We start from the raw sequence: 20444 nt of genomic DNA on the forward strand, positions 1-20444 counted from the left end.
AATTGTAAATATTACTTTTCAACAATGTTAGAAAGAAACGAAATACTATTTTTTGAAAAAAAGTTAAATAATAAATTAATTACATGCTAATTTTTAATATTTAGATCTCTGAATAGACCTTCAGATATATCAATATATTAGTAATACAGTGAATTTGTAAATATAGCAAAGACTAACTCTACTATAACCCAAACTATGACTAATTTCGAATATGCGCACCAAATCCCTTAATAGACTGGGTTATTCTTAAACATATTTAATTTCCTCGAATCTTATTTACATCACAATTACATCGATCACATCCAAACGGGCGCGCACGAAATTTCCCTCCATCGCAATTTCCGCTTGCCCAGACTGAAAGGCGAAAGAAAATGACAGAGATTCAAGGAAACACCCAGAAAATGTACAAACGCAAGACCCAAAGTAAGCTCTTAGTCTTCACCGGAGGCGCTGCTCTTCTCGCTGTCGCCGTGAATCTTGCAATCGTTGTCATCTGCAAACGGAAGAAGAAGAAAGGTACTGCGCACAGTTCCATTTTGCTTCATCACTTCACTTTGAGCTGCCTACTTTTCAGTGTTTGCCGTAGCACGTTCCTGCATGCTAAGGAGATGAATATTGATGTAGCTTGCGTCGGTAGCATTGTCGAACTGTTGATATGCTTATTTTGTTTTCATAATTAACAGAACTTCCAGGATTTGAGCTACGCGTCAACCTTTCGGCAGCTGAGATTCTGAATCTGGCAGATAAAATTATTGCGAAGTCGAAGAAGGTTCACGATGCTGTTGCGTCGGTTCCCCCTAACAAGGTGTCGACTATCTTGCTTTTACTACAAATTTCTCTATTCATCTGTACTCAATTGTTTTTTCTTTAATTTATATTCTTTCTTCAAGAAGTCACGAATCCACATTAGGAACAGTTCATACAGTGAAGGTGAGAGTCTTCCAGTCGAACAACGTTCTTGATGCGGTTTTCGATAACTAGTTATGTTTCAGTGAAATTCTGGACTCATTTTAAGTGGTTAATTGTCATGGAATTAGTTTTACATATGTAACTAATAGATGTCAGGATAATTGTCGCCACATCGTCATGGAGTTGGCCGACGAACATTTGGAAGTAGAGATAGAAATAAGGCTGCACGTGTCTAGTGTTCATATCACAAATACTTATTTTCTTCACAACTTGAATTTGATTTCTAATATGGTCCTAGTTACTCTTTATAGTTTATAACACGTTAACTGAAGCTTGCAGGTTACATATTCGAATGTAATTTCGCCACTGGCTGATTTAGAGGCTGAACAGTTTCCACTAGTACAATCATGCGTGTTTCCGAAACTAATATCCACTTCAGATGATGTGCGCGCAGCAAGTGCTGAGGCAGAACGGAGAATAGATGCTCATGTTCAGATGTGCAGGTATCACTCATTGCTATCTTTTCATGAAAGGTTACATTTGTTGGCTTTTGTAGATCATGCAGCAGGGCATGATGGACAACTTAAACTTATTGCACCCTTTCTCCCTCCTTTGTCTATACGATTTACATTCATATCCATGTTTTGAAATGAAATTTATTTGCTATAATAGGCCAGGGAAAAATGAAATAAGTTCTGTATTTGGCTTCTTAACTAGTGCTGTAGGTGTACACACACATAATATATTTAAACTGAAGGCTTAAGAACATGTCCCTTCCAAACTGTTTTTTTCTTCTCATTTTATTAATCTTTGAGCAAACTTCAGAGCACGATAGATTTGCATGCCTTTGTCAATTACGGAACTCATCGTTCTTTCTCCGTGGGTGGAATAGCAAACGTGAAGATGTTTATCGAGTTGTCAAAGCCTTTTCAGCCAGAGGGGAGCAGACAAGTGCTGAACAGAAGTGCTTTATTCAATGCTTGGTACGGACTCCTAGTAGACTGCAATATCAAGAGATTGTTATCCTCTCTTTTCATGAGTACAGATTAATGTGTACTGTCCCTCAAATAGGAAAGATAACTACTATATTTAACTATTAAGACAATTTTGCATTGAATACGACGTATTCTATAATTTAAATTACGAAAAGCCATGATGGGCAGTCTCTAATTGGGTGTTGAGCTTAAAGAGGTCGGTTCTTTGTAATTAAGAATCGTTTTTGTTGCCAATCCGAGGACTGTTGATTAGGGCACCTAGACATTCAATAAGGTTTAGTTCCTCATCCCCATTCTGCTGAAGTAAAAATATGTTTTCTGTTGTTTTCTTTGCATGCACCGTGTGTGTAGGTGAAAGCATATTCAGATATTTGTTCCTTGCAACGTGTTTTCCCAAACGTCATTTCCATGGACGACCAATTTCAAGAACAACTAAAGTTGTTATTCCCTTGAAAGTATAACCTGATCACAAATGTATTGCAACACTATTATTTAAAAGAAACCAATCAATTTAGAAAACAGCTCTATAAAGTGTTTTTGAGAACTTTCCAAACAGTTCCTTGCAAAAGAGGTGAAGCAAATTGATTTTGTAGAGGCAGATTATCGAATTTTTCTTTTTGTATATGTCATTTCCCACTTCTCCCTTCCCCTCAAATTGGTTTTCATGATCCATATTTTGACAATCTAATCGCCACAATTTGCAACTGAAATATAGAAAAAATTGACCTACTTTAGTCAACTTTAGCTCTTTTTGATGATATTTAAACTTTACATTGCTCCAATTCTTAAAACGTCTGCTGATTCTTTTCAGTCAGTGACAGGTTAGAGACTTTGAGCGGAATGGCTTAAACCTTACTACATCAAAAAGGGAGGAATTGCTGCGATTGAGGGTGCAAATTGAAGAGCTAAGCCTGCGATATATTCAAAATCTGAACGATGATGGTACATTCATCCCTTTTAGTGAGGTGGAATTGGATGGTTTACCAAAAGAATTTTTTGAGGTTTGGGTCTTCTCGTATTATGTATTTTAACTGTGTCTTACGTTAATTCATCCGCACAAATCAGATACTGACCTATAAAAATCCTTTTGTTAGCTTTCCTTTCCGTGGGATTATATCACCTTGTTTTTTTGTTCCTATTCAGCTGTAAATGTTTCAAAAGTCTTTTCCTCATTATAGCTTAAGATAGTTAATTTGATTATTCGTATCTCATTTGAAGTCTTTATGGAGTATTGTATTTGTAGATCTAAGGGTGAGTGGGTGTTCCAAGCTAATTATTTGTTATAAGATATGCTTTATTTTTGAAACTAGCTCCATCAGTAACCTTTTTGCTTTGTTGAGTGGTTGATGTTGAAGAAAACGTAGATGTTTCAATCTTAAGGAAATTTTGATAAAAAAGTCGATAAAATGCTGATTTTGATGGATATTTATGAAAAATCGTTGAAGAAAATTTAAATTAACAAATAAGAATCTTCTTGAATTCACAAAAAAAAAAAAAAAAAAAAAGAAAGGAAATTTTTTCTTATCAAAATACTATTTTTGATCGATTTATCCCACATACAATGACCATTGACTAATGTACTCGTCTTATCTCTTCTCCATGCAGAGTCTTGATAAAACTGAAAATGGAAAGTTTAAGGTGGTCATGAGAAGCCATCACACTGCAGCAGTATTAGAACATTGCAAGGTATGTTCTTCTGAACCAGAAGCTTTTTGGAATACTGTCCAACTAGTTCAAAATTTGACTCAACCTATTTATTTATTGTATTTTTTCCCCAAATCTAATGCCTTTGTCAGATTGAGACCTGCAGGGTACTTTATTTTGTTTCTTTCATTTTTATTTTGTAATAACTTTTATCTCGCTGTAGTTTATCTTATAACTTATCTGTTCTTAATTTGAACTACTCCATAAAGTTAGATATCCATGTAACCTTTGAGAACTTCATGCATACTATCAATATGTAAACTTCCTTTAGTTCATGCTATTAGTTCTCCATGTAACCTCCGAGAATGTGCAAGTAATGGAAGGGATCAGTAAAGTCTAGGAACTTTTAGTCCTTTACTGAACATGATACTTGAATTCTTTGAAAACAATTAGCCTAGATATTTAAATATTAGTTTTGGGATATTGCATGATTTTTTCAAAATCATGATACAGAGCTCGCATAGAAAACTTAGGGCAAACTTCTAGCTTTGATTCAAAGTCATATCAGGCAACTTTCTGCTTATAAACTAGGCAGAAGTTTTTGAGTAGGGTACTATCTGGGAAGTTCGTATCATAGTTTAGAGGAATATGTACTAAGTACTGACAATGGTAACACTGCCTGTTTTAAGGTAGGCACGACAAGGAGGATGGTAGCAATGGCATATGGAAAGAGGTGCGGAGAAGTGAATCTTTCTATTCTAGAAAATTTGGTAAGTAACTTGATTATTTATTGCTTGTGAACTAATTTAAATTTCAAAGATTACTAGGTTCTGAGCTTGTATTAAGTAATCTGTATACAGAACACAGATCACAAGGGAAGCCAACATTTTAATTTTTCATCCATTTCTTTCTTAAAATGGTTTTATATGGATAATCTCTTCTTTATGAAATAATAAAAACTGAACCACACCTTATCCATTCTATTAATGTATGACATGTGTAGATTAGTGGGCAAGCTGTCACAATTTCTGATCTTCTTCTCTCTAAAAACGTTTTAACTGAGCAATTTATGATTTGGTGGTCCATAACCTACTTCGACAATTAATATTTTCTGTTTCTAACAACTATGTTAGTGAATAAATATATTCCTATTTCCTAAGATATTTCACGCTTGCTGTAGTGATATGATCAATGGTTCAATACGAAAGGATTAAATACTGCTAAAAGATAGAAAATTGATATTTTAAAAGTTGCTGATATTTCAAATGGCTTCCACATCTGCATCAAAATAGAGATTGGATTAAAAATTTGAAATATGGTATTTTTGTTAGTGGAACCAAAGTGTGGGTTCCCGCATTAAGAAATAGGCGTGCTTCCAAATTTTCTCGTGGATAACTTAAATATGAAGACCGGACATGACTATTCTTGCTTGTGTAAAATTTTCTAGACAGTTAATATTCTTTCTTAATTTTCAGGTTCATTTGCGACACAAATTTGCCCGCTTACAAGGGTATTCAAACTATGCAGACTATGCTGTTCATTATAGAATGGCAAGGTCATCTGCTAAGGTTATTCAAAGATGCCAGTTCTCTTCTTTTATTAGATATCCATATGACTTCTTAGAAAGTAGAAATTAAGACAGGATTAAAAGAATGGTTTTTCACGAAACACTTCACTTTTAGATTTAGATTTTTTTGCATTATCTGAAAATAAAATTATAATTGTATTTTTCTTGCAATTTAATTTTGGAATACTTTGTATAAGTATATTATTAATTTATTAATACTTCAATTTATTTGTTAGTATTTGATTTGAACTATTTTTCAATTCAATTCATTTTCTCTTACTCTTCTTCTTTGTTTTTGGAGAAACCAGACGTTTTTTTAGTTTTTAGTATTAGCATAAATTGTCCATTCACTATCATTAGGCACGACATCTCCCAATCAAATTCTATAGGTTTGGCGATATTGCATGTTTTGGTTTTGGTGGTGAAGTTTTATTTATTTATTTTGGATTCATGATATGTAGGGTGGGTATTTGAACCTTTGGCTTTTTGGTTGAGGTTAGAATGCTTGAACTAGTTGAATGATGCCTCAGGCTGGCTGCGGTGGTGAGGGTAGTTCGAGTGGTTAGTTTGTGTTTAATTCCACATTTCTATTTCTTTGTGCTATTTATCCCGGTAAACCAAACAAAGGGCTATCTTCATAAATGGAAAAAATTACATAAAGCTTACTGCTGCCTTTGTATCTGTAGGCTCCATTTAACCTTGAAACTAGTTTTCAAGTTTAAATTACTGGCTCAAAGTGCTAAGACCATAAGAATAACACTTATAGAAACTGTAAAGCAATTAGTTACAGATTACAAAGAAGAAATGAATTCTTGTTAAGTTCTTAATGTACACCAAGGCTATCTGTTCAGTTAAAAGTTCTCCTGTAGAGTCCCAAGAACCTCAACTTGCACGTGGGTATTCCAAAAATTTGGTACAAGGTTTTGCTAGGCCTTGGTTGAACCTTAGCATAAAATGAACCACCAATTAGTTTTATTAATTCTTAATTTAATGTCAATTTATTTGCCAAGTTTTAGGCTGGTAATTACTTGAATGTTTATCCAGGTATTTGAATTCTTGGAGAACATCTCTGATAGTTTAACAGATTTAGCTGCCAAGGAACTGGCCAGCTTAAAGAACCTAAAGGTTAGTTCAATCTGTCAAATGTTTGTCAATAACATGGTTTCATGCAACTTACTTTGGGTCTTATGACTTATGAGATCATCAGAAGCAAGAGGAAGGGGAAAGTCCATTTGGTATCGAGGATCTATTATACTATGTCAAAAGGGCAGAAGATCAAGAATTCAACCTGGATTTTGTGACTGTTAAGCAATACTTTCCAGTCTCTTTGGTTTTGTCTGGGATCTTCAAGATAATGCAAGACCTCTTCGGTAATCATTTCATAAAAATTTTTGGTGGGCATGATCCTTCCACCTTTACTCACGAATCTGGATTTCTTATTGTTTTCTTCTAGCCTAAGAATTTAGTACTACAGTTGCAATTTAGCATTTGATTTTTTGCTTCACCAGGATTAAGGTTTGAGGAAGTGATAGATGCAGAGGTTTGGCATTATGACGTTAAGTTATACTCAGTTTTTGATCTCAACTCTGGTGAACTTATTGGTTACTTCTTCCTTGATCTGTACGCAAGGTTTGATCAGAACTTCAAACTTCTATAAAATTGACGTTGACATTATTTCTTCATCCGTGAGTGAAATTGTGTTTTGTACTTGGTTAGGGAGGAAAAATACATTCACACATGTGTGGTGGCCCTTCAAAGCAGTGCATTGCTATCCAATGGTACGCGGCAGGTAATATTTGTTACATACTTACACGATACATGTGCTATCACATATCTAGAATATATTAGTATTGTTTATCATGGTAATCTCACCATAATCAAATTGACCTTACCACTATGATGTATGAAAAAAACTGTACTTGGAACAAGAAGTTGAGACGTGTAGTTGTTTTTTATATGATAGCTCTATATACAGATTGTATCATCATAAATTCTCTCTTTTGTTTGAGCAGATACCGGTGGCATTACTGATATCTCAACTACAGAATGATGTTGATGGTCATGCCGGGTTGATGCGATTCACTGAAGTGGTTAATCTTTTCCATGAGTTTGGCCATGTGGTATATATTTTGTATACTTTCTTTCAGACCATGACTGATTTGATCAAATGGCTAGAACTTATAAGATGATAATTTATTGGGGTTTAACACTGGAAGATGGTTAGAATGAGGATACTTGAGGCAAGTTCCTTAACTTCTAGAATTTGATTTGTGATAAATATGTATTATGGCTATCGACCTTGGCCAGCCCCCAACTGGAACAAGGTCTCTATCTTGCTTCCACTCTACCTACATCTTAGACGGGTGAAAGATTTATCACGTGGGGTAAGCAAAATTTTGTGATGGAAATTATTCTTAAATCTCCATTTCACCAAAAAATTTAAGCTAGTGGTTCAAGACAAATTTAATTATATATCACTAACACTCTCCCTTACTTGTGGGCTTGAAATATTTGAAAAGCCCAACAAGTGGTAATTAATTTTAATTGGGGAGAAAGCAACAAGGCATGGACTTGAAGACATGACTTCCTTGGACCATCTGCTTTGATACCATCTTAAATCACTAATTCACCCAAAAGCTTAAGTTAGTGGTTGAAGGAAAATTTGATTATATATCGCTAACAGTTATAATGTCTGCTTCTGGAGGCTTGATTGCATTCAAATTAAATGTTGACCATTATGGTCTTGTGTGACTCTGGGACAAACTACCTTAACAATCCAGTTCAAATTTCAGTACTTGTCCAATCACCCTTTTATATTAATCCACATGTAATGTTGCCATGCTTCATTAGTCTTTCTGTCAGTATTATAGAAAACTGACTCTAGAAGTACAATATACAATAGTCTTGTCTTGTTTTTGTGAGACAAAATGTACAATATTCTAAACTGTAAGCATTTCATATTTACCTGTTTTTAATTTATTTTCCTCAACTTCATAACTGAAATTTTAGGTTCAACATGTTTGCAATCGTGCATCATTTACTAGGATCTCTGGGCTGCGTGTTGATCCTGACTTTGTTGAGATCCCTGCTCAGATTCTAGAAAACTGGTAGCTGACTCATTGTTATATTCATTAGTTTGATTTGAAAACTGCATCCACCTGTTAATGCTTGTTTTTATGTCATAGGTGCTATGAAAGTGTTTCTTTGAAGTTGTTATCTGGCTTCCATCAGGTAATGCATTTAGATTAACACCTTTTCTTTATAAGATGGATTAACCCCTTTTAATATATCGTCTTCTTTATTATTCTCAATGTATAACTCTCTTGTACTTTGAGTTTATTAATAATATAGAAGCTTGTCTCCTTTTTTGAAAAAACACCTTTTTAATATATCAGTAGTTGGAAATCTGATGCATCTCAACGTATTCAGCTTTAATGTTGTAGAAGTTTTAGTTTAAAACTATAAATTTCTGTTATCATAAGATGGCTTAGGCCATTTGTGATGCACGAATTTTACCCAAGTCAAGTTTTCGTTGTATTTATTATTGTGAGTATTGAAGCCATTTTTTGTTTCTGCAATGTTTAGGATATTACAGTGCCCATCAAGGATGAAGTATGCGAATCACTGAAAAAATGGCGACATTCTTTTTCTGCGCTGAAATTGAAGCAAGAAGTTCTTTATTGTATGTCATTTCTTTTACTCTGCCTACCTTCTTCTACTTATTCTTTTGTGGGTGAAACAAGTACTTTCCGTTGAATGGTTGAAAATTTACAGCCATAGATCCGTGACACCTCCAATGGGGTTTACATAAATGCACGTCAATAATCATTAGATTGGGAGAACAAGGACAAAAGGAGCTCAATAAAGCACTTCGAGAAGAAGCAAGATTTCTTCAAGTATTATTTGTTACCTTTTGGTAAATTATTTAGAACCCTTCACTCCAAAGACCCAAAATGATTGCTTTATTAGCAGCATTGACCCAAAGAAATTTTCTATGACCGCCAAGCAACTAACTAATATTGTCCTTAGGAGATGATTCAAAAGCACAAAGACAACTAAAACGCAAAAAGATGAACACCCCAACGGCACTCAACAGTCAAAACCTAAAACATTATCATATCACTTTTTGTACTCTATTGGCCATGTTAAGACAACCCAAATAAGAACCCAAACCAAATTTCTTACCACCCTCCTAGTCTCTTTGGAATTCCATTTTCCCATCTCTTTCTAGAGATATTTTGGCTCAAAGGGAATGATACTGTTTTCTTAAATAGGAACTTCATTGAGGAGCAACCTGAAGAATCCAATTCCCAGATCCTTTTGTCTTTCCTTCTTCCAATAGCAGAGTCTTTGATCTGAATAAGCGCTTTACTCTTCAATTTTTAATTTCTTCTAGAAACAATAGTTCAAGAGTGAGTTTTTTTGGTTCGATCATAATGCCGATGCATTTATCTGTTTGGAGATTGCATAGAACCGTGGAAATTTTAACAAAAGAGGTAGAAATTGTTGATTTCCAATCCAAATGCCATTCCAAGGAAAGACTTTGCTTCCTCTCTTCTCCACGTCATGGTTATGATATTTTTCTCAAGCGCATGTTGCTGCCTGGTTCTTATTTTTCATAGTCGATTCATATCTTTTTCATGAAAATACATCATTACCTAATGCCACCACTCGTTTCTTTCGGACTTCTGAACAACCACTTTGGCAATAAGATTTCATTCCTTCTTTGAATTTCCTATGCTCAACCTTCCACATTCAAGAGGTTTGGTCTTATCTTATTGCAATATGCCATCCGATCAAATGCCTCAATCTCCCTTTGCATTTTCCTTTGGAAACAAAGTTCCTTTTCATTTTCTTTCTACTTTTGAGCTACATTGGATTTTTTTTTTTTTAATAAGAGCTACCTTCCTTGGTAAAAGAAACAAGGACATGTAATATGTTGAAATACATGCGAAAACTGTATAACAAAGTGTCAAATCCATTGCCACCTCCTAAAGGGCATCCACAGTAAGACATTGGATCTTCATGTTTGCATCCCAACATGCCAGCTACATTCTTCTTGAACTCTATTCATCAGTGCATGTGTTCGTTTTCATTAACTTGGGAAATGTCTATGTAGGTCTTTTTGATCAAATCATACATTGTGCTGAAAATGTCGACATCATTGAATTATTCAAGCATCTCCATTCAAAGGTATATTTTGAAGTACTTATTTATTAACTTGAGTTTTCCACACTAGGTTCTCATGTTACGGCATTTTCCCAGGTAATGCTAGGTTTGCCCATGCTGGAAGGAACCAATCCTGCTTCATGCTTTCCATCTAGTGCTATTGGTTATGAAGCTGCCTGCTACAGTCGTGTATGGAGTGAGGTAAACATTACCCTTCAAGCACGCAAATCCGTTTTGGAGTTTGCTTTACTACTCATGTACATATGCTTAACATGTTCTAATTTCATTCCATCAATGAAATTTGATCAATGTTTCTCATTAAAAGAAACCGACGTAATAAGGTGTTCATGAACATTTATATACCGGGCATTGGTTACCTTTGTTTAAATAAAACATAAGCAGCAATCTAACTTCTGCAGGTTTTCTCTGCCGATATTTTCGTCTCAAAGTTTCGTGGTAATCTTTTGAACCAATATATTGGCTTGCAGTTCAGAAACAAGGTAACAAAATTTGCATCATGCATCGAAACTTTGATTTTTCATTTCGACCAATTTTATTTGAACTGATCTAGGTTTTCTGTTTTAATTGATGTTCGACATATCTTGATTGATATTTGTTATTAAATGAAACAGAATGTAAAATTGGGAAGAAATTCAGGAGGCCTTTCTTCTCCGAGTTCCAAACTATTTGGACTAGGGTAATTAATACATTTTTAGTTTACGAGATTTGGTCCAAGAAGTCTCAAAAAGAATACTTAAGTTCCTAAAGTTTGAAAAGTAGTTCTGGATAGATCGTTAATTGACGAACAAAAAAGTGACGTGGTAATTGTATTTCTTTAATGGTTTAACAATATTTATCTATTTTATATTGTATTTTTTATTATGTGGTGAAGGGTGGTAATGGATTTGATATGCCGCGGCCGAGAATTAAAAAAAAAAGAAGTTTCAACGCTTGGTAATGGATAATCCATTAGCCACCTGTGGTGTTAACCTACAGAATTTGGACAATCCTCTGAAAATAGAGTTGGAATCATCTCCAGCAATCGTTCAAAATTTGGATAATCCTCTAATAAGAGTTAAAAAATCATTCTTCCGCAATTATTTATAAAGTTCTAGCTCAAAAGGAGTCCTGGTTCATATATTCCTTCGACTCCAGGATATATTGGAATCTAAATACCAACTGTTCCTCCATTAACACCCCACCTCCCCCTTGGTACGTATTCCTTCACTGAGGGTTTGTAAAGCATTTAATGCACTCAACTATAGTAGCCACCGGAATGGGCCAAATATGTGTTTGTGTGGAATTGCCGGGAGCGGAGGCTACTCGGGAAATATTTAAAATGTAGATTTTGAATCAAATTTAACTGAAAAAGAGGGAAAATTTCATCGGTCATCAGATTATCCACAACCCTCTCTAAGCCTACTACTACCGCTTTAGGGTCACTTCATCTCTTAATGCCAAATGGACTGAGCCAATCGCCTCTGTAGTTTTGTTTATAGCAGCTGACCACAAATTCTCTCCAACAACTCAACATATTCTTACCTTCTCATATTAGTTATTGCTAACTGATACTGACGAGCATAATAGTACTGCATTACCTAACATGCTATCCTAAAGGTCTGTACATTGTATCCATAAGGGATTGAATGAACTTTTACCTATCTAATGTGGCAGGTTTTGGCTCCAGGAGGTGCAAAAGAACCAATTGATGTTCTATCAGACTTTCTTGGGCGAGAACCATCAATTCAAGCTTTTATCGACTCTAAGGCCGAATGTAGCTTGTGAGATGGAAGGAATTTTGGTAAAATCTTCCCTTACTTTCTTTTCACAACAGAAAGTTCACTCAGCGTTCTTGCAAAATTTTGTTTGTTTATCATGGACACATACTTTAACCAAATCATGATCTCATATCTTTACTTATTTACTCCCTTAATGTTTCATCCGTGTGAGTAGGTATTAGTTTAGGTGGATAGAATGATTTTTTGTTCAGAACTTTTAAAATTTTAGTTTGCATCTTTTCCGAGTAAACATTTGAGTTTGAACTCAATTTTTTTTAAAGAATAATTTACTTAAATTTTGAAAACACTCATACAATGACAACCAAACAAAAACCAATAGGTAAAACTTATATTTATGGGCCTAATTTTCTATATAACTACTCCGTTTTACTAGGAAAATGAATTAGCAATATTTTCCCTAGCCTTCAGATCGTTAGCCGACTAGAGGGTTTCTAATTAGAACATCCTTTCCCACTTTCCTGTCACTTTAGCAGCAGCACGTGGTCAAAGTTAAAGAGTTTAGCTGTATCTGCCCTTTTGAAATTTCCTTAATGTGAAATCTGAAGTGATTGTTTATGGTATTAGTCAGATTTCATTGGCTCCTATATATTAGGTTTCGTGAAGAAACCGTATAACAAAATCCTGGTACCCTTATGAGCTGATTAACATTTTACATTTTTGTGGAAATTAGTAGAAATGGACCCAATTGTCTTTGGTTCCCATTTCCATAAATCCTATGATCAGTCAGAACCGACAGCCATTTCAGTTGACTCCGAATTTATTTCTTGGTTTTTGACCCGTTCCCCTTAGTGTGTAAGATGGATACTTTGTGGGTTTTTTGTCTATCATTATTATTATTTGGTCCAATTATTATTATCATTCTTTTTATGTCAGTTATTTATCAATGAAAATAACTTTTTGTCATGTCAATTTCTTTTTTTTTTTAAATTGAATTTGCCATTACCGTCTATAGTTCATTAAAAGATTTTTTCAAAAAAATAATAATAATAATAAATAAATAAATAAATAAAGTCTTGAAAGGGTGGATTTAACAACTATTTAATTTTATTATTATTCATTAAAAAAATAAGAGTTGAATCTTGCAATTTAGTTATACACTTATTAGACGAGAGATCATAAAGACAACTATTTTTGTGGATACAAAACCACTTCATTTCGGTGAAATTAAAAGCAAGATCATGAACACCTATGTCTTATTAATAACTTATTTTGATATTCCATATTCACTTTCAAATGCTACGGATGGTATTACTGGATGAGGCACGTTCTAAATGAAGCATGCATGCTAAAATCTTCCCTCTTCATGTTTGTAATGTTTTAGCCAAAAGCAAGTTGGTTTACAAATTATGGAACTCATTATCCAAAACTTTTCACATTCTCAAAAAAAAAAAAAAATTGCTTCATGAAATGAGATGCCCAGGTCTTTCGTAGTTGACACGTTGCATAAGAATCCTAGAGATAAAAGCCAGAATACCCCTTATTCAATAAATGCAATGGGGAAGGAAGAACGCCAAAAGGGTATGACAAAACTCCAAAGTTAATTGCTAACAAAAGATGGTGCCCCTCACCCCTTTGCAGCCCCTCCCTTAATTTGGTTCCTTCCTTCAATCATTTCTTTACCTGTCATTTTCCCTGATTCCTTTTTCTAAAGATAAGTAATGAATAATGTGTCATGATCCTGCCCCTTACGTCCGTTCAAATGTTAAAGTTGCATAACATTGCATAGTAGCAATTCACATATATTTTATAGCCAACATAGCTTAGTAGTAGTTCATGTGACATATGTACTTCTCATGTTGTGTAACAAGAAATATGCCGGTTCAAATAAGGTTAGTTGGTTTGGATCTAAAACTTTGCATATTCGACGCTTTTCTTTCTTTCAACCTGAAAAATCCAATTCTTGCTTTGTCAAATTGTGACTGAGTTTACTTTTGGGGTATTAAAAATTGTTTCCTAATTCCTTTTTATATATTTTGGGTTTTACTTCATTTCTGAGTCTTCCATTTTTGACATCTATTTTGGACATATGTACAAAAGTAGCTTTTATGTATATATATTAACCAATTGCAAGAGAAGCCCTAAGTTGAAAAAGTTTGCAAAAGTGCACAATGCGAATTTAGTTTCAACTTTCACGGCAACACACAAAACACAGGTTGAGTTGGCTTGTATTTATTTTTCCAATATTAATCGCCACGTTTTGTCTGCCATTACTTCAAGATGATTTTTATATCATATTACTAAGATTCAGGCATAAAAGTCACAAAAATTTGAGAAGTACAATACAATAAAATACGCTCCTTTTCTTCATATTTATAAATTTCCTGAAAACAATAAGAACCGGTAAATGTTGGTTAATTTATACTTCCAGGCAAAAAAAATATTATTCCTATATTCACCAAATTGTTCAAAGCAAAATTGGAACCCCACCAATTTATTTCATACGCAACTTGCAAGTAAACTTCACATCAACTCACTGAGCCATCTTCAGTTTTATGTGTTTATTTTTTTAATTTCCCCTTTTCTATTTTAACCCTTATATGTTTCAAAAATTACAAATGGTCCATATCTATTAATTATTTGCTCATGTCGTATTGAAACTCAAATGAAAAGCTCAAGAAAAAGAAGAAGAAACTCAAATGAGATTTTTCTAAGTACAGAATACGAATGGCATTAGCATCAAGTCAGGGAACTCGAATTTCTTTCATGGCGACTCAAGATCATTTCCCATCAATATATTATTGTTTAATTCAATCTTAACAATTTTATGTCATATATCAACCCATCATTTAAGCTATAAGCATATTTAACTTCTATTAAACAAATTTTGTATTCTTTTTTGTTAAATAGTCCGAATAAATTGAATAAACAATGTCTAATCTTCTTCGGTGGGTTGAATTGGTTAAGAATTCAAACCCTCTAATTAATCAACACGTATTTTAGTTAATGCATTTTATAATTACAAGTTGAAATTTAATCCGTTTGATTTTTTGCAGAAAAAGTGGAAGAAATTAATAAATAAATAACGAATTAAAAAAAAAAAAAAAAAACTGGCCGCCAACGATGTCATATGGATTAACGATCTGTCCTTGATTTTCAACGTTTTGCTTGGCCATCCTTAATTATCATTTTCAAATAATCTTTAAAACAATTAAATATTTTAATCTTGGCATTTTAGAACATCAAATTACAATTAAACTCAAATTCTTTCTAAATAACGTTATATTATGATTGACATTAGACAAGTTCAATTAGTCTCTTTGCTACACCAATTTATTATAATTGATGCTTAAAATATGGAAACATTATAATTGATTTTGTATTGAATTTGACCATACCAAAACTATGATAATACAAAACAGAAGCTAATTTAAAACAACATACTGGTTACTATACTTTCAAATTTTGTTATCTTGGTCCATAATTTTCTTTTTTAAATTTGTTTCATTTCTATTTATAAACTTTTTAAAACATTTATTATGTTATTTTTTCATTTAACATCAAACTGCTAAATGTCTCTTTTTAACATATGTAACTTGGAATCATGCTAATATTAACTAACGAGTATGTTGTTAATTTGTTCAAATTAAAACTTGGACACTAAAGTATATGATTATTATTTAAAAGTTTTCTAACGGAAATAGAAAATTCAAAAGATATTTCAACAATGCTTTTCACAATTTCATGACGGTGCGTCAATATTTTAATTATTTTGAAAGAAAACCATATAATATGAAGAATGAGTAAAAAAAAAAAATCCGATAATATGAATATAATACAAACGAGAAAGGAATTTATTTAGTTATTTGTTTATATATGAACTTTGAAATATTGAATAACATCGATACTTCAAATCCACACTTCGGTAGAATAACTTTTAAGTTATGAAAAATTTGAAAGGTGAGGAACAAACATGAAATTTAAACATGAATCTATTTTTGTTAATAAAATTTTAGAAAGCAAAAACATACAAAGGGAATATACAGCAAATTCTTAATTTTATTTAATAGGGAGGATTGGCATTGGACATCACCCACACCCACTTCAAAATTGAAATGAATAATAATAATAATAATAATAATAAATAAACAAATGAAAAGGGGTTTATTTATTGATTCGAAATATGAGTCAACAGAGGAAGCCACAAAGGAGAAAAAGCAAAGCAGAGACCGAGTAATCTCTCTCTGTAAGTAATACGAAAGCCATTTTTTTCCTCAAAATCCTTCCTTTTTTTTGGATTCTCGGACTCTCTGTTTCTGTATTATCGCATGTGTTTTTTGGTTTCTCTTCCACATTCAAATCCCTCACTCTTCTTTTTGTTTTCTTTTTCTGTTTTCCTTTTTGCAATTTGAAATTGAACCCTAAGACTGATTTGGGTGGGTCGAAGAATTCGGACGGAATATCTGTTGATTGTTACTTAATTCTATATTTTTGTATCTGGGAAGTTCTTAGAATCGGATTTTGAGTGGGATTTCAGATCTTTGGTATTGAGTGTTTCAGGCGTCTGGGTGTTTGAATACGATTCTAGCTAGGTTTTCTGGAATAGCAGATGATATGTTCGATTTCGGTTATGGGTTCAAGACAGCGATTTTGTCCGATCTGTTCTAGGAGTGAATCTGCTTACTTTTTAGATGAAAAGGGTAGCTTTGGTTTGCTTTGTTCATTTGAGTTGATGCTGGTAAAGTGTCTGCTATGATTGCTGGATGCTACCTCCTTAAGGAAAAATGGAGTTTTTACTGAACTGATGGATTTGTAGTGTAGTTGGTAGCTTTCAACAGGTTTCTGGAGGCTAAGGAAAAGGGTGTTTTACTAATTTTGGAGTGTTACTTTATCGGTTTTATATGAATTATGATCAAGCAGATATTTAGTAAGCTTCCCCGAAAATCATCGAAGGGTGGAGAGAGTAGGGAACATGGTGGAAGCCATATGGCACCATCAACTGCTTATGCTTCTGCCAGTTCGAGAAGTAATGATTTAGCTTCTGGCAAGTCGGCAAATTTGGTTTCATCATTTGCGGCGACCAACTCTGTTCAAGATGTGGGGCAAAATCATGGCACCAAGGCTAATAAAGGTGGGAACGCAAAACTGAATGGAATTCCCACGTCTTCATATGAGCCATTGCCTGGGTTTAGGGAAGTTCCAAGCTCTGAAAAGCAGAATTTGTTTGTTAAGAAGCTAAATCTGTGCTGCTTTTTGTTCGACTTCACTGACCCAACCAAGCACCTTAAAGAGAAGGAGATCAAGCGACAGACTTTGTTGGAGATTGTGGATTATGTAACTTCTGTTAATAGTAAATTTACTGAGACGGTTATTCAGGAAGTTATAAAAATGGTCTCGATAAATATATTTAGAACAATGAGTCCTCAACCACGTGAGAACAAAATTGTGGAAGGTTTTGATTTGGAAGAGGAGGAGCCTTCAATGGATCCCGCGTGGCCTCATTTACAAATTGTGTATGAATTCTTTCTCAGATTTGTGGCCTCGCCTGAGATGGATGCGAAATTGGCTAAAAGATATATCGATCATTCTTTCATTCTAAAACTGCTGGATTTGTTCGACTCTGAAGATCCGAGAGAAAGAGAATACTTGAAAACTATTCTGCACCGTATCTATGGGAAATTTATGGTACACCGGCCATTCATTAGAAAAGCTATAAATAACATATTTTATCGATTTATATTTGAGACCGAAAAGCATAATGGGATTGCCGAACTTTTAGAAATTTTGGGAAGTATCATCAATGGGTTTGCTCTCCCTCTGAAAGAAGAGCACAAGTTATTCCTTGTGCGTGCACTGATCCCTTTGCATAAACCAAAATGCCTAGCTATGTACCACCAGCAGCTATCATACTGCATCACGCAATTTGTGGAGAAAGATTGCAAGCTTGCTGATACAGTCATAAGAGGTTTATTGAAGTATTGGCCAGTTACAAATAGTTCGAAAGAAGTAATGTTTCTGAGTGAGTTGGAAGAAGTATTAGAAGCAACTCAACTTCCAGAGTTCCAGCGCTGCATGGTACCCCTGTTTCGCCAGATTGCCCGGTGCCTAAATAGTTCACATTTTCAGGTACTAATTGTTTTTCACGATTGCTTGGACTCACCTGTGGATAGTTTGAAAAGTTTCTGTTTGGTTGTTGTGCGGTCATATGCTATGGTGTTACTTTTCGCTTTCCGTTTAGATTTGACTGTCAATACTTCTAGACAGACTTGGCAAGTGAAAATTTGAGATTATATGCCTAAGCTTCTAACTTGTAAACATGAGTTTGAATGTTTGAAGATTATAAATTAGGTAATGGTGATGTCGGAAGATCATCTCTTTTCTAATTTTTGTATTTTTCCAAATGGTCTAATAGTTTTTTTCCTCTAGAAAGCTATAACTCACTCTAGGGGCAGTAGCATTAGAACTCCCAAGTATCTGGTTCATGGAGAGGAATGAAATATTTGATTTAGAAATGTTGCCTAGTAGTGTTACTTGCAGTTGTTTTCGAAACCTAACCTGATGCGGCATTTTGATTTCCTAGGTAGCAGAAAGGGCGCTATTCTTGTGGAATAATGACCACATTGAAAACTTGATCAAAGAAAATCGCAAGGTTATACTGCCCATAATCTTTCCAGCTCTGGAAAAGAATGCCAATCACTGGAACCAGGCTGTCCATAGCTTGACTTTGAACGTTCGAAAAATATTTTATGATCTTGATCCTGATCTGCTCAAAGAATGCTTAGTCAAGTTTCAGGAGGACGAATTGAAAGAAAATGAGCTGAAAGCAAGACGCGAGGCTACATGGAATCGTTTAGAAGAGCTTGCTGCAAAGAAAGCTGCAAGTAACGAAGCCGTGCTTGTTTCTCATAAATTACCTACTCGGACAGCATCGGTTTAGTGTGCGAGTAAGACATATTTACTTCCATTTACTCGACCTTGTTGATTGGGGGTGTAGTATGCTGTAGTAGCATATAGTTTAGGTCAAGTTTCCATGGACCGTTGATTTGTTACCTGCTATATGATAATATCTTGTGGGGTTCTTTTCTGTCAAATAACCATAGTTCCAGTATGCATATTCTTAACTTTTTCCGAGTGCTATTCTTAAATCCTCCTTTATGTAGCCAGTTCTTACCCTACAGATTATTGAACTAATATGTTATGCTAGATATTTGGTAGCCTGCACATAAAGTATTGCCTTTAGATATACCTGTTTGACAAGCATTGCATTATGCAGTGATACTCATCTGTGTATGTCTACATGTTAAACTTATAGATCAGATTGCTGATCTCCCAACACTAGCAATAGTAATTTGATCGGATATCACTCAAAAGACGAATACACTGAGACTTTTGAGAGGGTACCCTCTTATGTATAATGATGAACTAGGAAACTTCAGTTTGGTACTTGTGTAGGACAACACACTCTTACTTAGCAACATTACTGTTAGGATGATAGAGTTTATGATGATAAAGTCAATTAATCTGGTTAGTCTTATAAAGCTCACTGAGTTTTGCATCTCCCCTCTACTCTGAAGTCTCAATAGACATTTTATAAGCGATTTGCCAAGTCTATAAAGGGGTATTACAATATCTTTTCGAGTTGAGTTATGCCTAGGAATTAGGATGATAGTAACAACTGCTGGTCCGCTCCATTTGCTTCATTTTGAACAGCTTAGTCTCCTTATCTCCTTCCTTTACAGGAACGGAGATCTTACCAGAAGTCACCTACCAAACCCAACATTTGGTTAATATTCTACAAAATACAAAATACTCTCATTGTTATCTTTACTCCTGGACCTTTTAATTGAAAGAAAGAAAGAAGGAAAGAAAGAAAACCTTTTGAACATTGAATTTTTTTTTCTATTTTCTTTTACATTATAATAAATGATAAAAGATTGACATGACAAAGGATACATAATAGTTAGACGTTGTACATGATACTATCTATCTGAAACTGTAATTTTACTATTTATTTTATTTCTATATTAAAATCAATTTCATAATTAATTTTCATAGTACGATATCTATCTCTTTTTTCTTTCAAAATGTAAACAACAAGGACATTTGAAATTGCATGGGTTTAAAATGAGAAAAATCCTAAATGTACAAGAACCAAATTTATTCTGTATTCATATTCTTTTATGATCGAACACAACTAACTATTATATCGGAATTGTCACACCCCACATTCCTTTATTCTTGAGTAATAATTGACGTGCACTTGTTTTTTGAGGTCAGATATTGATATTCTAATACTCACTTTAAAAAACCGAAGATACATCAAATGAAAGGTAAGGTAAGGTAGGAGCATGCACTACTAAGCCCTTAACTTCTCAGTAATAATATATTGATATATATTATAATTCTAAGTTCAATAACGTCGAA

At 34.0% G+C, this 20444-nt stretch overlaps 2 protein-coding genes across 7 annotated transcripts; both read left to right on the plus strand.

The window, feature by feature from the left end:
* Positions 1-263: 263 nt before the first annotated feature.
* LOC103487749 (probable thimet oligopeptidase) lies at positions 264-12224 on the plus strand. 5 transcript variants are annotated; one of them, XM_008446191.3, is made up of 20 exons: positions 264-516; positions 684-805; positions 1249-1412; positions 1802-1892; positions 2726-2905; positions 3510-3590; positions 4238-4318; positions 5024-5116; positions 6160-6240; positions 6323-6485; positions 6624-6744; positions 6832-6904; positions 7128-7235; positions 8125-8222; positions 8301-8346; positions 8701-8797; positions 10235-10308; positions 10381-10485; positions 10704-10784; positions 11959-12224. In XM_008446191.3, the coding sequence occupies exons 1-20, from the start codon at positions 372-374 to the stop codon at positions 12067-12069; spliced, it is 2115 nt and encodes a 704-aa protein (XP_008444413.1). In that variant the 5' UTR covers positions 264-371; the 3' UTR covers positions 12070-12224. The 5 variants fall into 5 exon arrangements, 3 of the variants coding, with proteins under 3 accessions (XP_008444413.1, XP_016900071.1, XP_008444414.1); XM_017044582.2 differs by lacking the exon at positions 11959-12224 and adding an exon at positions 10917-11907; XR_001762483.2 differs by lacking the exons at positions 10704-10784; positions 11959-12224 and adding an exon at positions 8890-9031 and having other exon boundaries at positions 10381-10456.
* Positions 12225-16112: 3888 nt separating this feature from the next.
* Positions 16113-19157, plus strand: LOC103487748 (serine/threonine protein phosphatase 2A 57 kDa regulatory subunit B' theta isoform-like). Of its 2 annotated transcripts, XM_008446190.3 has the most exons (3): positions 16113-16266; positions 16447-18146; positions 18601-19157. In XM_008446190.3, exons 2-3 carry the CDS (start codon positions 16929-16931, stop codon positions 18955-18957), a joined length of 1575 nt encoding a protein of 524 aa, XP_008444412.2. In that variant the 5' UTR covers positions 16113-16266; positions 16447-16928; the 3' UTR covers positions 18958-19157. The 2 variants fall into 2 exon arrangements, with proteins under 2 accessions (XP_008444412.2, XP_008444411.2); XM_008446189.3 differs by having other exon boundaries at positions 16187-18146.
* The last annotated feature ends 1287 nt before the right edge of the window (positions 19158-20444 follow it).

This window comes from Cucumis melo, chromosome 3, assembly GCF_025177605.1.
Source record: "Cucumis melo cultivar AY chromosome 3, USDA_Cmelo_AY_1.0, whole genome shotgun sequence".
Lineage (NCBI taxonomy): Eukaryota > Viridiplantae > Streptophyta > Magnoliopsida > Cucurbitales > Cucurbitaceae > Cucumis > Cucumis melo.

Coding starts and splice junctions, on each gene's coding strand:
- LOC103487749 (XM_008446191.3), top strand. CDS start 372: ATGACAGAGATTCAAGGAAACACCCAGAAAATGTACAAACGCAAGACC. Junction 806..1,248: donor CGTCGGTTCCCCCTAACAAG/GTGTCGACTATC, acceptor TGAAGCTTGCAG/GTTACATATTCGAATGTAAT. Junction 8,223..8,300: donor GCTCAGATTCTAGAAAACTG/GTAGCTGACTCA, acceptor TTTATGTCATAG/GTGCTATGAAAGTGTTTCTT.
- LOC103487748 (XM_008446190.3), top strand. CDS start 16,929: ATGATCAAGCAGATATTTAGTAAGCTTCCCCGAAAATCATCGAAGGGT. Junction 18,147..18,600: donor TAAATAGTTCACATTTTCAG/GTACTAATTGTT, acceptor TTGATTTCCTAG/GTAGCAGAAAGGGCGCTATT.